General features: G+C 37.6%; 1 protein-coding gene across 1 annotated transcript; it reads right to left on the bottom strand.

Annotated features, from left to right (window-relative positions):
* Nucleotides 1-4,764: 4,764 nt before the first annotated feature.
* Nucleotides 4,765-16,289, bottom strand: CLDN16 (claudin 16). Its single transcript, XM_053461156.1, has 5 exons — nt 16,079-16,289; nt 9,721-9,823; nt 8,400-8,564; nt 7,159-7,347; nt 4,765-5,606 (listed from the first exon to the last, which is right to left on the bottom strand). Exons 1-5 carry the CDS (start codon nt 16,190-16,192, stop codon nt 5,473-5,475), a joined length of 705 nt encoding a protein of 234 aa, XP_053317131.1. The 5' UTR covers nt 16,193-16,289; the 3' UTR covers nt 4,765-5,472.

The following is a 16,289-nucleotide window of genomic DNA, read 5'->3' as shown; positions in this document are numbered from 1 at the left end:
GGGGGGGTTGGGTGAGACAGGAGGATCCAGGTCCCCTGCAGCGGTGCGGGGGATCTGGATCTCAGTCTCCTAATCAGACCTCTATTTGAGGTCTGATTAGAAGACAACCCCGATTAGAAGACGAGGGGTATTTTTCAGAGCATTTGCTCTGAAAAAAACCTCGTCTTATAATCGAGCAAATACGGTAATTTGCCACTATTAGGCTAGGTTTCCACTTGTTTTTTTTTTTTGCTAAGAACGTCCATAATAACGCCAATTCAGCCACACAGCTTTTTTTTTTGGGGGGGGGGGGAACGCTGCGGCCAGTTGTTAGCTGTTCTTCAATATGAAATCGCACAATGCCATATCCACTTGGCCTTTTTCTGTTTGCGTCTTTTCAGTTCTCTTTGGCGTTTTTCTGCTTTTTTGGGCTCTGTGGCAGCATGTTGACACTCTCGCGTTTTTTGCAAGGAAATCTTGGTGTTTTTCTCCAATAGAAGTCTATGGGAGAGAAAAAAACACCATGAAAAAGCCACATGGGTTTTGCCTTATGGCATTTTTTATGGCTTTTTTTCCACAGTTACAATGCAGAGGATGGACCCAGTATCCATGTGTCCTACGAGAAATAGGCTGGAAACAAACAGTTTCACACAAAACAAAGTTCATATTGAATTTTACACCATTTGGAACAAACATGCCATTACAAACAAACAAACCCAACTGGATCCTGCGTGCCAAAAGCAACAGCAAACAATTTGCACCATCATTTGGGGCCAATCTTCCTAGAGGAGCAGACATTCGGAATAAAGCATGCCTTACAAACCACAGAAAAGAGACAAAAGGGTCCGCCGGGGGGTGTTTAAGTAGAACTCTACCAAGTAAATGACATCAGGAGAGGGCAGATACTTGCCATTTATCCTAATCCCTTTTAGCTGGGTGAAACTTCTAACGTGTAAAGGCTGGAAAACTGCCTAAGGTCAAAAAAGCAATTTCCACAGAAAGGCTAAAACGCCAGAAAAAAACGCCAAAACGCAGGTAAATGCAGTGGCAGTTTTCTTGGCGTTTTTCCTGGCGTTTTTCCTCAAGAAAAAAACGCAGGACAAAAACCCAAGTGGAAACCTAGCCTTACGCTGCCTTTAGTGTTAAATTCAGAGTACATGGAACAGCACCTTTCTTTTGCTCAACTGAGTTCCCTGTTTCCATCTGTTTGTAATATTCTTGCATAGGAATCAGATTCTAGCCAAGTTGCGGTATTCTTTTATCTGAACTAATTAAAGAGCTTTTTTGTCCAATTTAGTACGGACTGGCCAGTATGTTTTAGAAAACACGATAAATCGATCATGTTATGGTACAAAGTGGTAAATATGGAACATTCCATTGTTTTTCATGGTGACTGGTCCAACTTTAGAACTTTTCCTCAAAATTCTGATATGAGTTACTTCTTCTTTTTCATATGGCCTTCACTTAATTGGCAGTGTGTCTACTAGACATATTATCTAGTTCAACTAGAACAACATAGTAAAATTATTGGGCCACTGATCTCCTTCATTATTAATGAGAGGAGTTTTACTGAAATAGAAGTTACAGCCAGGTCGCTGAAAAGAATATCATGTTCAAAGGCAAAGTAGGTCATTATTCTGAAAAGCTTTACAATGGGAGTTATAAATACAAATGACAGTTCAACAGAACCAGAAGGTAAAGAGGGCCATGCTCACCTAAGCTTACAAGCTAAAGAAATTATTATTACTATTATCATTATTTTTCATACAAGGACTGTGTGTATAAAGTATACAAATCGCCACATGGTTTGCAGATTGTCAGCGCTTTTGTCTGTAGAAGGATGTGCATTGTCTGAGCTCTAAGACAAAAGAAAAATTGCTGCAGTGCACCATCTAGGCTTTGCCGCTTGCCAATCAAGACACACATGCTCATTCACTGAAACTGTATTTATGTTATGCTGTGAATACAAGATTGTCAACAATAACTATAATGATAAATGCCAGAGTCAAATCCATGCATACTAATCAGGATAGTGAAGCTATTAATATTGATTCAAACAAACGATATGATAGTACTGCGTGCAAATTGCACTGGGTGACAGAACAGATAGGTGAAGGTAATGAAGCAGGAAAGCATGTTATAATGTACTATGGTATGAAGGAGAACAAGCTGTGTAGTAGTCAATCTAGAGCCCTCATTATATGAACCAATTGCAATATTGGGTATTTGTGTGGGTTCCATTGTAACCAAGAGAACACATCTGGTTCACACACTTGCATAAAGTGATAATTACCTTCCATATGCTATGCAGTCTTACCCCGTGTTACCTTGGGATGAACTAAGGATTTCTTTAGTTATTCATTTGTGTAGCTCCAGCTCTGTGCCCCTAACTAAAAACAAGATAATGTAGGAAGAAGAAATGAATGAACCAAAAGGAATGGCATATGATGACCAGTAAAAAGTAGATGGGGCATATGTATCCATGGATGAGACAACATTAAAACCCCTCACCCTTGATTCCCACCACAACAAACCTAGTCTATTGGAACATCTGGAGCAATTTGCTGTACAGTTCACTATTAAAAGGAAACTCCCATTGTCCTTTTCCCCGTATGTGGCAAATTTATGTTGTTAGTAGGATTCCTTGATAAGTAGGCGCCGTATAATGTATAATTCAATAGGTGGGAAGATTTTGAAGAAATATTACTGATTTTACTATGCTTTATAACAGGCTAGCAAAGCTCTTCCAGTAGTAATGCAAAGTTAAGTCAAGAAGATGAACCCACGTCTCTTTTGCAAACTCCCTTAACAGCGCTCGCTTTAGTAAATAGTCCCCAATGTTTTACATGGGTGTTCCTTAGCTCCTGATTTCAAAGTGTGGTTTACCTGCAGTACAGCCACTGTAGGGGACCATACATATAGCCACAGTATCGCAACTAATACAGCACCATTTTGCTGTCTTGTGACAATATTTGGATTGCGTAAGGATGTTTGATACCGTTGGCCATATATTCACATATGTCACAATCTGTGCTGTTTTCCAATCTGCAAGAGGTTTCCAGATTACAGGAACATGAGAAGTACTCATGTTAAACTTAGAAATAAAATATAAAGGAGACGTGCATTCGGATACATATGAATTGCAAAATTACAGAAATTTGGTAAAGTCTGTGATTCTTACAAACACCCCCCCACACACACAAAACAAAGCAAAAAGCTCAGAATTTTACACTCTCTCGCACTCTGTCACACATTCTCATTCACTCTCTTTCACGCTCTCTTAATGTTTCCCTGCCTTCTATGCCAACCACCACCACTTCTGCCTTTTATATTTAAAAGAGTCCTTTCTAGGATTTATCCAATGATATACCAGTGAGAAAAGCACTAGTTGGGAATGCTCTGATTAAATGGAAGCAGCATATGTAGGTGTCAGCTTGAGACTGTGTGTCTCTGAGTCTATCCATTCACCAGAAATAAGCCAAGTGTCTGTGACAAGGCTTGTGGAAGTCATTGCAGCATTTAGTCAAATCTCCTTCATCAAGGATGGAAGACCCCCCCGGTATATCCTCCATCTTTACACTGAGATTCATGTAAAAACATTGAGTCAGAGTTTAAATCTCTCTTGCATAGTACCAGAGTCTTCCGTTGAAGTGCTGCATCCTCTGGTCTCTGGGTCACTGTCTGTTCTGGACAGGGAGCAGTGTTTGGACATGCTTTCTTGACCTACTCTCAGTACACTTATGGAAGCCTGGGAATAGCCCCATCCACATGTAAAGCTAGCCTTGACCCATGCACGTATAGCCCATGCTAGCTCCATGTGTTTATAACCTCCATGCAAAAGCCAATTCCCCAGAGGGAGAGATCCGGTTACCCAAACAGGTCACTTCCGAGGAATGCTAATCATGTGCATTCAGAAGACAACTCTGTGTCCTTAAATATGAACCTCTGCTGCCTGCCTTTGACCTTTTGGCCGTGATCCCGACTACGAATCTACTCTGCCTGCCTGCTCCTTTGCTTCAGTCTGACCCTGTCTCTGGATTTCCCTTCTGAACTTCTCCTTTGGACTATTTGTTGCCCTTGTGCACAGATTCGCCTTCTTAGCTGGTGTTTCTATCATCAGCCAACTGAAAGAGTGTTTGCATTTGTATGGGTGTGCTGTGTCTCTTCCTGGATTTGGACTCATCATGTGAGGGAAGGACTCCTTGCCTTTATAATAAGATACTATGGAGTCTGTACTGCCTTGTTTTTACTGCCGAGGCACTTTAACATGACATTGTGTCCTTATACCTGTTACTTTGGAGTTATGAACTCCTTAATGCTGCAAAAATTTCAAGTGTTAAGGTCAATCTTACATTGTTCTCAGAAAAGGAAGTACTTTTTATTGCTCCTAAGTTATATACCCTCCTGATAGAAACATTTCCACTTGTGATAACAAAGTGATTACTGCTACTGATCTTTGCTAGGTAGCTCTAAAATGCAGAACACCCTGTCAAACCATATCCCAAATATGATCCACCTTGAAAAAGTGCTCCTTCCTATTATAATTAGCTTATATTTGTGCTTATGATGCTAGAGACTTTGTTTGTGTGTCCTTGCATCAAATATGATGTGACAATAATGAAGACATCCCAGAACCAGGAAGAGACTTGACAATTGATGATATGCTGATAAATGAAATCAGATTTGGTGAAAATCATACCTTTTATTGGCTAAATGAAGTGTAATAGGCTACCAAGGTGTCAGGAATATTATAATATTATACCTGAAGAAGAAGAAGCCTAGGTTGCCTGGAAAGCTTGGAATATATTATACTCTTTTTTTCAACTTCTAACACAGTATAATTCTACACCTTTAGCTCTATAGTTTAACAGAGAAGCTATACTTTAAAATAAAAAGAAAAGAAAGAAGAAGTGAAGTTGTGAAGCAAATCTTCAGATGTCATATGACCCTTTTAATATACCTATTTGATTAATAGTGAGCATCATTTTCTTAAATAAACCAAAACTTTTTTTGCTTGATATTTTATGTTCTTTAATGGCGTGTAATCAGAATAAAATGACACATCGTTTTATTTACACAATGATCCGTGAGTTTCAACACCATTCAGTCCCTCATGTTGCTATCCTCAAGCTTTACATAATAATTCAGCTACAGTAAAAATTAACTAGGGTTCTTAGTGCCTGGGGCGAGGTCAGAGGTCCCGTCCACTCACCGACATCACATCAGTTTCTGGAAGCTGACACAGGTGATGGAGTCTTGCTGCAGGTCAGGGTTGTAATGAGGGATCTTGCCTCCTTGGGCAAAGTGACCTGGGCTGATGACCTGTAAATTTTCAGACGTGAAAGGAACCGCAAGGCCATCATAATGGGTGGCTCGAGTGCATCCCCATCTTGTGGTACCAGGGGCAGCTGCCCCTCTTGGTCCATGGAAATTATGTCTTATTATGTAACATTCATATTGTACAATTGACCAACATCACTTTGCGATGGGGATTTATACTCTAGTGTCCACAGCATACATTTTAGCAGTTTCTGTTTTCGAAGGAGAATAAAAGTTGGTGAGTGGATCACCAGTGTGTATATAGCTTTTTCTAGAGGAATAAGAATGGCTTCTCCCGTATCCATTTTCTGAAACAAGAAACAAGCATCACAATATTATAATGATCATCCAGGACTTTAAAGACAAAACCAGCTACAATTAATGGATATGTTATTAAATAGATCAAATGTGTGTGTGTCATGGAATCGCAAATCAAAATAGCTACCACCTCATATTGTTCTTAGGAAAATTAGCAAAAGTCAATTCAATTTGAAGAATATGCTGTACATACTACCACTCGTTGATGTGTCTTTAACATAGCAGATTAATAGTTATTAACAACCAGTGTGTCTATATGAAGTGAATCTAAGATTGATGATTTTAGCTGTACACGTATCTCAATGTTATAGTTAGTCAAGGAATTTGAGAGATATGGAAATGAAGACCTAGATTAAACATTTTAACACTACCATCCCCTGTACCTCCTGTCAAATACCATGATTAAACTGCAGCCTATTAATATCTGTGATCCACTATGTGCTGCTTCTGATTCTACATCTCTAATATATTAGATCTTAAATATTGACAGAAAACGGTTTTCCGGGTATGTTGTGAATAATGCATGGATGCGCTTTAAGTGCCTAATGCATATCAAACTCAGTAGACCATATATCACTTCAGGTGGCAGGGTCGGTTGCGTATAGTGTTTTGAGCTTGCTGGCTTCATATCCAGTTCTAGCATAGGTATTTTGTGAACAGCATATTCCAAAAAGTTTTCTACACTTTATCATTGGGGATTTGATCTGTTTTTTATTATTAGTATTATTATTAGTATTATTGCTCTAGACCATCCTGTGTGATTAATCTTAGAAAAGGGAGTGTTGTGAAAGCATTAATTTCTCTAAATGTACTGTAATTATAGCACTATTCAGTTATCTAAATGTTCAAAATTTACAGCCTCTCTTGCTTTATTTAGACTTAGCGCTAGGCCTAACATTTTTTAAATATTACATTATTGTCTTGTCTGCATTATATTTTAAACCACGAAGCATTTTATCCGATCGTTAAGCACCATGAATTGACTTTAATGATATGTCGTTACAAAAATTTCCATTCCATTAATGGAAACCATATTTGCAAAATAGATATAACATTATTATTTTATTTGCAGGTTTAAAGACATTATAATACTTAATTTTTACTATCCCTGTACCAAATGCTAAAACTGTAAAAGTTAATAGTAATCAAAACTTTGCACTGTGAATGAATAAATGGCTTACTTGTACAGCTCATTGAAAAAGAAAAGTAAAAAAACCCTACATAAATCAAATCAGACCCCCAGCGGATGTCCCACAACACAATAAGACAATTACAAGGGAGGTATTAGAGTTAGGAAGTCTTACGTTATTGTTATCTTTTGACAAGGGGACTAAGAGCAGCCCTCCATTAACCCAAACAGAATCATACTAAATTAACTTGAATGATTGATAAAGTCAAAGCTTAATAACTGTCCCTTTAACAATCAACTCCCCCCCCCCCCCCGGATAAAAAAAAATGAAAATGTGCCCATGTAGGCCTTTCTTTGACTGGCTTTTTTATATGAACTAAATTTATATGTTATATAATGGATATACAATTTACCTTCAAAAAAGTAATGGCAGCATATGAGGACACCGCCACATAAAAAGCATCCTAGAGACCCAGCCATTCCAAGCCAACAAGACCAACCAAACTTATATTGGATTCCTAGGAAAACACTATACAGTAAATTTGATCGCTCCACATAAACATCAAGGGCATACCATACCGACCCGATGATCCCAGGGACACCTAATAGGGGAAGAACAAAAGTCAAGTTATACATAAGATGCACTAAAGTAAACATTGTGTGTCTCGGATATAATTTAGCAATTCTACGACACTATTCATAATGAGCTATTCTGGAGAAACATATTTTTATTCAGTTTATGTCCTTCTATCTGGTCTCCTCCCCTTCAATCTGGTAGCTGCTTCTTCACAGATACAGCCCCCACCTGGGCAGAGACACAGTTTGCATGCTGCAGACACAAGGTAGTTTTAGTTTAAACATGTTTTGCAGCTAGGTTTATTTAATACTCCAACTACCATGACTCTTAGCCAGTCTGGTATGTTGAGCATCATGAGAAAGTAAGTACAACTGGATTGTCAAAGGATATATATATTTTCCTTATGGATTGGCACTGCAGCTACTGTGAAATGCAGATCTCATGATTCTCAGCCATCCAGTTAGTTGGCTGAGCATCACGACAGATGTAATAACAGCACTTTGAGTGCCACATGTTCCCTCAACTGCTGAAAAACTACCTATTTTGGTTCCCTCTTTTTTGTAATAACTCGCAATGTTAGACTACACAACATAACATTAACTTTTCCTGACTGCAACTCCCATTATGTTGAGCCAGCAATAGTAGGAATAGTAGCTGGCAACTGTAAATGGGGCTTTGGAGAAGGGTGCAATAAGTCTTCAGTGCAAACACTAACTTTTGTTGAATGCATCTACAACAATATTCAACAGCAATTTCACTGGCTGAACTTCATGGGGATTGTAGTTATAGACTGAGGTTGTGGTGGCCTACAGTACACACTAACTGCAGCTCCCATGATATACGGTCATCCATTACTGGCTTACATTACATTTATTTAGTGCCAGAGTCAGTAAAATAATTCAAAATACACACAATAACAAACTCAAAAGGAGAAGAGGGCACTGCTTACAATCTAGGCTGGCGTAGTTGAGGCTAATCTTTACGATTATACTATTTACTATTACTATTATAAATTAACCTACTCCATCTACTGCTTTCCTGAGAGACAGAAAGGTGGTCTATGGATGTATCTCTTACCTCCAATAACCATTGTAATCCCGGAAACAAAGCAGATCTTAAACTTGACGTTTGAGTCATCTGTGAGAAGTTTTACGCAGTCAAGCCCCAGGAGAAGAATGATAAACCCAAATCCAGCCAGAATATCTGCCATTATCATTAATGCTCGTGTGGCCACTAATTTGACTGCAAGACAAAAGTAGGTCAGATACAATGTACAAAATGAGAGCTCCAGTATAATATTCAATGCAGCAATAATTTATAAATAGGAAACAATGTAAACTTCTTGGCATCACCTTTGGTTATTAAGGAGTTAAATAATAATTTTAAATCAAATAGCTCCTGAGAGGGCAAAAGAAAAGCTTTTGACAGCTTGAATACGATTTTTAATAACAAAAAATTGCAACTGTTGCAATCTGCGCCTTCCTTGTGATGTATTGCACTTTAGAAAATTACACTAAATTTTAAATGTGCTCACAAAATGATGTTTAGAGGAACAGGTTGGATTACAGCCAGTAACTGTGTGTGTGTGTGTGTGTGTGTGTGTGTGTGTGTGTGTGTGTGTGTGTGTGTGTGTGTGTGTGTGTGTGTGTGTGTGTGTGTGTGTGTGTGTGTGTGTGTGTGTGTGTGTGTGTGTGTGTGTGTGTGTGTGTGTGTGAAGAAGGGGTAAATTATTTTTCCCCACCTTATAGCGTGAGAAACTCAATTCTTTAAAAAATAAAGTATTTTAAGCGTTCAAAACAAAGTTATTTTTTTAACAAGAGACACAATTGTAGTTTGTCCTTTGTTTGCATTAGGTACATCCCCAGTGCGCTTGCATGGGGCCTGGGCAAGCAAGATGACCCAGCTTCTCTAATCTGTCATTATCCTCCATGGCCTGCTACAAAGGACTGGCCCTTGCATCTAGCTACTAGTATCAGGGCCTTTGCAGGCTTTGGAGACCAGGTGATCCTTTTCCAGGATTGAGGCCTGGTGGCCACATTGTGGGCATGGGGCAAGGCAGTCAGGCAGAGCATGGGGTGGAACAGGGACCCAAGATTTCACAAATATGATTAGGTAGCACTGATACATACACAGTGACTCATTGTTCAGTTGTGAAAGCTTAACTAAAAAAAACTCTAACAACCACTGCTGGGACCTGGTTCATAGAATGGAAGTATAATAGAGTAAATAGAAATAATTACGAATGCAGGTTTTTTTTGAAGCTTTACAGTATGTAAAGTCACATATACAGTTTTGGTTGAAAAGAAAAAAAGTGAAACACACAGAATAGCAATTTCAATACTTCAGTCTTATAGTAAATTGGGACAGAAGGATTTGGTTTGAGATCAGTATTACATACTTGAGTGCTCTGCATATATCGAGTCATAATCATCGCAGGTCCGTATTCCATCAAACACATTGGTGACACATTCCCACCAAAGGCCGCGACATTTTGTACTCACCTGCATGTGAAAAAAAGAAAAAAATTAAAAACCAAAAGCCAGTACTAGAGCTGGCCGACGGTAAGTATATATCACAGCCAAACATATCTCTTGCGTGCAAATGGCAGGGGAGGTACAGGGATGGATGGAAATGGATATAAAGAGATTATGCAGATTTCCCCCATGCAATTGCTATGGGGATCACTCGGAAATTAAAAGGGACAACTCAGCTATTATAAGCATTAAAGTACATACAATGATTAATTTTCCTTTTGATCAGTGTCTGTCTCCTAAGAGTTCCAGGTATTTGTTTTCACTCTTGCACTCTGAATTTAGTGGTACCCCATTCATCCTATCAGCCTGGACACCAGCGGTACAAGCCTGCTTCATACAAAGTATTCCTTATACAAACACCAAGCCAGGAAAGTAAGGCTAGGGGGATATAAATATTTAAAAATGAAGTTAAATGATTTTTAAATATTCAGTGGCTGCTCCTTTAACTATCCCATCTGTCATCACCAAATATTAAGTTTGCAAAAGAACATCACGAGAAATAAATTTCATTATCAAATAAGTGCAGAATTCAAAGCAACCAACTCCAGATTGTGTCACCCTGAATATTTCTATTACGAATAAAGAATGTGAAAAACCAATGCATATTCATATCTCAATGAAAAAAACTTAAACTTACATTACATCAACCAAGCCATGCTACTATTGTTTACTTAGAAAACCAACATAATTCAAGCAAAACAAAGTGATAATTCATACACTTAGAGCTTATAACACATCAGTGTGTCTACTGTACACAGAACCTTGACAGACTACTTTCGGCTAAGGCTGCAATGCAATGGGTCATTTATTTGCATGGACATACTGAACAAATCTCTGAGGTCATTATGCTGGGAAGGAAACCCGCTCTATCACACATTAATGCCTCGGGCTTGTTCGTGGAGGTCTTGGCACTTACTCTAATCTCAGATCCGTGAGAATAGTTGCTGTCATTAACTAAACTTCCAGTTAATGAGGCACTTATGCCAGATAACACCTAAAGGTGCCTTTGTTTATGGCACACAAGGTTAATATGCTGCTTAGGAAAGTGACTTAGAAAGTGTTCTTCTCCATTATGTAGGGAATATGTGGTATATCAATGATGCATGATTTAGTTTTTTTATTATTATTATAACTATTTATAATTATTAATTTATATAGTGTTATCATATTCTGCAGGGTTGGATAATTCTTATGAATGTGTGATGAGGAGTTGTTAATTTAAGATGCCTTTAGTGGGATTCATTAAACTTGTGTGTAAAGTTTTTCTCATAACAATTAAATTCTGTAGAATGCTAAAAGCTATTAAGAGTTTAAATATACAGCAGATCCTAAACTCAGGACCAGATTCCCATTAAGCCAGACTAGACAATTGCTTAGAGGATCGTTCTTTTAGAGGTGCCATCAGAAGCATGGGAGTTACAGTAGCTCGGTAAAACAAGGGAGGGCTGGCAAGAAGCCAGGGAGGGCAGGTGTCATCTGATTTGCTCTGATTTAAAGATTTTGGGCTGCTACCTGAAGCACCTTCATGTGTTCTACTTGCAACACATGGGTTTCAAACCTCCATTCCTTCATCTTGGCAATGCCCGAAAACAAGACGGAAGATGTAAAAAGAATTGCTACCCCTTTTACATCTTCTTTCTGCCTTTAGGACACTCTGAAGATGATGGAATGACGATTTAAAACTGCTATGCTCCAAATGGCACTGAGTGCTATGTTATTCCTAACGCTAATCGTGATATCATTAGATCTCCTGAGAACTCTTGCAGTCTGGATCTGACTGGCATTTAAACTACTGCATAAAAGATGTAATTGGCATCTTCTGCAATTTAAGAAACTGAGGGGTGGGGAAGGAGAACAAATGTTCTTATGAACATTCTTATGAATCGTGTGATACTTAGCTATCATATGCATTCAAATGAATGTGATGGCTGTAGTGTCCCTTTAAGGGTTTTTCTAAACATTCCTTTTCTATATATATGTATTTTGGGGACAACGGAACAGTGATGGACTTGCTCTCCAAGGAGAAGATACCAGAGCTCTGCTGTCTCATATGCTCCATCAATTTTAGTCATGCTTTTTTTGAGCAGTTTCAGTACATGCCTACAACATGTTAAGAATTTATTACACCCCTTCTTCTGTTCCATTTTTTTTGCAGATAACCAAAGGGCCGGGATAACAAACCTCAAATATATAGTTGGCTATAATGTCAATGTTGTTATGCTGTAAATCTTGAATGATATAAATGGAGAAATACGTTTAATGCCCAACTAAGATCTTTAAATTCTTGTTATTGTGATGACATAAATGGTTGTTCACACAAAATAATTTAAAATTGGTTCTACCTTAAAGAAAAAATTTTTTATCTTTAAATCTTACCAACCTACCAGTGCGTAGAATATTGAATGTCACTGAAAGCATTTCAAATAATCTTACAAAAATTATTAATTTTCTTCCTTGAGAAGGCCATGGGTCCTTTGTCTTATTCTAATAACAAATGTAAAAACATTTTAAAGAGATCCAGATGGGACTTGAACAGAAGGGGATTCTTTCAAAGTATCTGGCAAACTATTTCAAAATGATTTCCTTTTTTCTCCTGTTTATGAAAAGGTGACTGTGCCTAAGCAAATATTCACTTCATCCCTGTTTGATTATTTGGCTTTGCTTGGAACTTATCCTTAGGCAAATACAGAAAACAGGAATAGCAATACTTAAATGCTACATTAAACATGAAAACATGGGAAGATGTTGGTTTATTTAAACATGGAACTGGCTGGTTTCATTTTTCATATCTTGCAGTCAAATCAACACAAGTATTTTGAGACATACTGTGAAATGACTGAGATAGGAATTAGAGAGGAAAAGGTATAAAATGGTTCAAGCACTATGCATTATCATTATCAAGACCAAACCCAACTGTGCTTCTCATGTAGAAGGCTAAGCTTGTCCTGTATAATGCATAGTTAAATCAGTGTGGAGAATATTTCGAAGTCTCCCAATTCAGGCTTTTTTGGAAGGACAAGCTCAGTGGGGTTGGACCTTGAAAATGCATAGCGGTATAAAGGAGTTGAAATGATCAACCCTCCTGACGACTCCCTCTTTAGTAAATAGAACCCCAAATGGCATAAGGCCTATGCATAGGTGTATACTCATATGCAGCCATGCATTTATTTAATGGGATTTCCCACATATGGACATACACATATACATGTAAACTGACTTGGATACACATAGATGTGAGGTCCTACCTGCATAGCTCTGCTCCTGTGACTGCAGTCGCCTACCAACAGGATCCCGACCCAGTAACTCTTTACAAGTGAAGGGGGGGGTCTGGTAACATTTTATTCACTGTAACAATGATTATAGCCCATATCTATGCACACCTGCTTACAGAACAAATTACTGCAAATAATAACTGTTCATTGGTGACTTTATAGTATAGTGTATTGTTCCGTATATTCCGTAGTATTGTACAATGGGTAAACAGGACATAACAAGTAGTATATAACAAATTAATTTTACTTACAGAAACAAGAGCTAAGGTGGGCCCTGCTGAAACAAGCTTACAATCTAGACTGAGTTAGGGTGTATTACACAAGAGGAGAAAGTACCACAGTTAGAGATGGACCTGCCACAGTAATATATGTTATTTTCCAAAGATAGAAGAGACTAGTAATGGTGAACTAAAGGAAGTAGGGAGGAATGGCTTTAACGTGTAAATTCATAGGCGTCCTGACAGAAATGGATTTTATGGGATTTTTTGAGGGACAAAGGAAAGAGGGAAAGACAGATAGGCCAGGTGAGGAGATTCCAGAGGATGGGGCAGTCCTGGAGAAATCTTGCAAGAATGCATGAGAACTAGAAATCAGAGGAGAGGACAGACCAAGATCACTGGATGAACAGAGACACCTGTTAGGTGTGTATTTAGGAATGAGTATAATATATATATATATATATATATATATATTAAGACACCAATTCAGCAAGTGTGGGGGGGACAGTGAGATGATTGTACCATTGACATTAAGGGAGATGGCTGAAGGAATGCTAGCATTGAAGCATCATATCTATTTTTCTTTAGCTCTTGAGTCTATGATATTGTCTGCAAGTACAGTGGATCCAAATCAGGCATTGGACCCTTTTCTCAAGCAACGTAAACTGGGAAGCTGGTCTTTGTGTTATCTTTTGTTGATAGCTATTTTCCTTGTTTGTGTGTGCACAGATAATAAACTATGAAATGTGTTCATATACAACCAGACTTCTTATAAGCCCCCATCATGAGAGAAATAACCATTTGCTGGGCTATTCCTACCTTTACATCTTACAATGTGCTGACAGAGCTCATTTCTGTCTTCCCTTACAGTAGTTTGCATTGTTAAGTATCCCATTGATTTCCACCTTATTCTACAGTTATCACTAACCAGAGACTGACACTGGAAATCTAGGTGTCTTTAACATGCATATTATACATTAGTTATAATCACATATATATATATAGTCATAGATCTTGTAAGTTAGCTATTTCTAATAGCACCCATAAAATACAAGTGAATGTAAAGTGAATGAAAATAAAGTAAAATGTAAAGTAGCAATAACTCCATAGACAACAGGAGAAACTATCAAAAAACTGCAAATTTAGCCCATAATCAGTTTTTCAGGACCCAATTATTTATGTATGTGCATTTCTGCTTTGTCATATGGTACAATGATATGAGGAACTGGGCTACAGCAGCACTGTAGCAAGCAATGAGGTGCTAGTAAACATTTTTAGTAAGAGTATACGTGATTAGTATTAGTTATATAACAGGAGGGAATTTCTACTACTTTGGTCAACGCATTCATAGATCAAAACCTCATTATATAATATATAAATATACTTAATCTCTTTAGCACAATAATTTAAACTCTATATATTCTATTTGGCACTTCATTGGTTATATGATCACAAGCTGGCCATTGGATGTATAGATGTTCTGCTTATGTTTGATAGCAATTTAGTAAGAACAATACATAGATAATTGTTAATCTATAAAAAAAAAAAACCTCTTTACTCATGTAACATTCTGATTTTTAATAAAAACATTATGAGTGTATTCAATTTAAATTCCATGTTTATTAATATGAGATTATACACCCAACCAAAGTCAATTAATTAAGTAACTATTAAGTCTTAATTGAAACATACAAAATATCCCATTTTAAGGATATATTTTTCAATAACAAAAATTGGCCTCACTTTATAAGTAAATGCAACACTTTAATGAATAAAACAACTTTACTGACATTGTTGTAGAGAAAGATTAACCGTCTACAGAAGTAATCCTCCCTTTCTTAAATCTCCAGCCTGTATAATGAAACATTAACCTGTGAACATATTTATATAAAGTAGTTTCCTCCCCATGTAGTCATATTTCACTTTAATGTATAAAAACAACAGTCTTTAGTCTTCGCTGTAACCAAAATGTTTTTGAAGCAATTTCACAAAGTGAGCATGTTTGTATTTCTGACCTCCCTCGGTCTACTTTTGATATTATGTTTTCGTACCATAAAGATGAAACATGTGGTTGTCATATTGTTAATTACCTAGCTCTTCCAGAATGCCTTAGTCTACGGGCTAAATTCTATTTCCTGGCATAACATGAATCCTCTGTTTTTGTCTATTGCAGTACATGGGAGAATTTGGATTTATTTACCAGAGATAAATTTATCTCAGGTGAAAGAATCCAACTGTAGGGCTGTCAGGGTGTCTGAAACATATCCACAGACCCAATGTATATGGGGCTCCATTAGATAGCACCTACAACTAGTGATTAACTAGAAAAAAGTCCCTGCAAGCAAAGTTCCCAAATAAATGAAACTCTTTCAAGAACAAACCTGATACTTGCAACTGTTTTAGTTCTTGACTCATGAAGAATGAATTTAAATGCAAGAAGACAAGTAAACCAAATTGTATTAAAGTTCCTTGCTAGAAGGAACCACTTATTCATTTTCCATGTTTTTCGTGATCATTCTAAAAAATACTCAACATTACCAAAAGCTATGAGTGGGGAATTGGAAACCAAACTCAAAATCGTAAAGCAAGTATTGTTTTGATATGGCAATTAATTATAGGAATCACAACACAAATACAAAGCTGACCTTGTTATTCACATTTCTACAAATATTATTATAATGTAGATTTTACTATTTCTGTATTGTTCATCCCATGTGATTGGCTTGTCCTACCTCCAAGGAGTCATCAGCATTTTCCATCCAACAATCAGTCCATGTCGCCACAATCAAAAAACCAGCAGAGAGAAATGCTAAGAAAAAGCCAACATACTGCAGGGGAATCCTCATTATGCAGAACCAGGCATAGAGGAAGGCACATCAACGGGCTTCACACTCCTGCCTGGAAGCCCTTCTTTAATGAGCACAGTTTGAGGGTATCATAGAC

This window comes from Spea bombifrons, chromosome 3, assembly GCF_027358695.1.
Source record: "Spea bombifrons isolate aSpeBom1 chromosome 3, aSpeBom1.2.pri, whole genome shotgun sequence".
In the NCBI taxonomy this organism is placed as follows: Eukaryota; Metazoa; Chordata; class Amphibia; order Anura; family Pelobatidae; genus Spea; species Spea bombifrons.
The sequence above is the reverse complement of the archived record's forward strand: the minus strand, read 5'-3'. Positions and strand labels throughout refer to the sequence as shown.

Excerpts from the sequence above, each read along its gene's own strand:
- CLDN16 (XM_053461156.1), bottom strand. The coding sequence starts at position 16,192 with ATGAGGATTCCCCTGCAGTATGTTGGCTTTTTCTTAGCATTTCTCTCT. Across the intron at positions 8,565-9,720 it reads GATATATGCAGAGCACTCAA|TCAAATTAGTGGCCACACGA; the intron begins GTATGTAATACT and ends TTTGTCTTGCAG. Across the intron at positions 5,607-7,158 it reads CTGCCATTACTTTTTTGAAG|AAAATGGATACGGGAGAAGC; the intron begins GTAAATTGTATA and ends TTCTTGTTTCAG.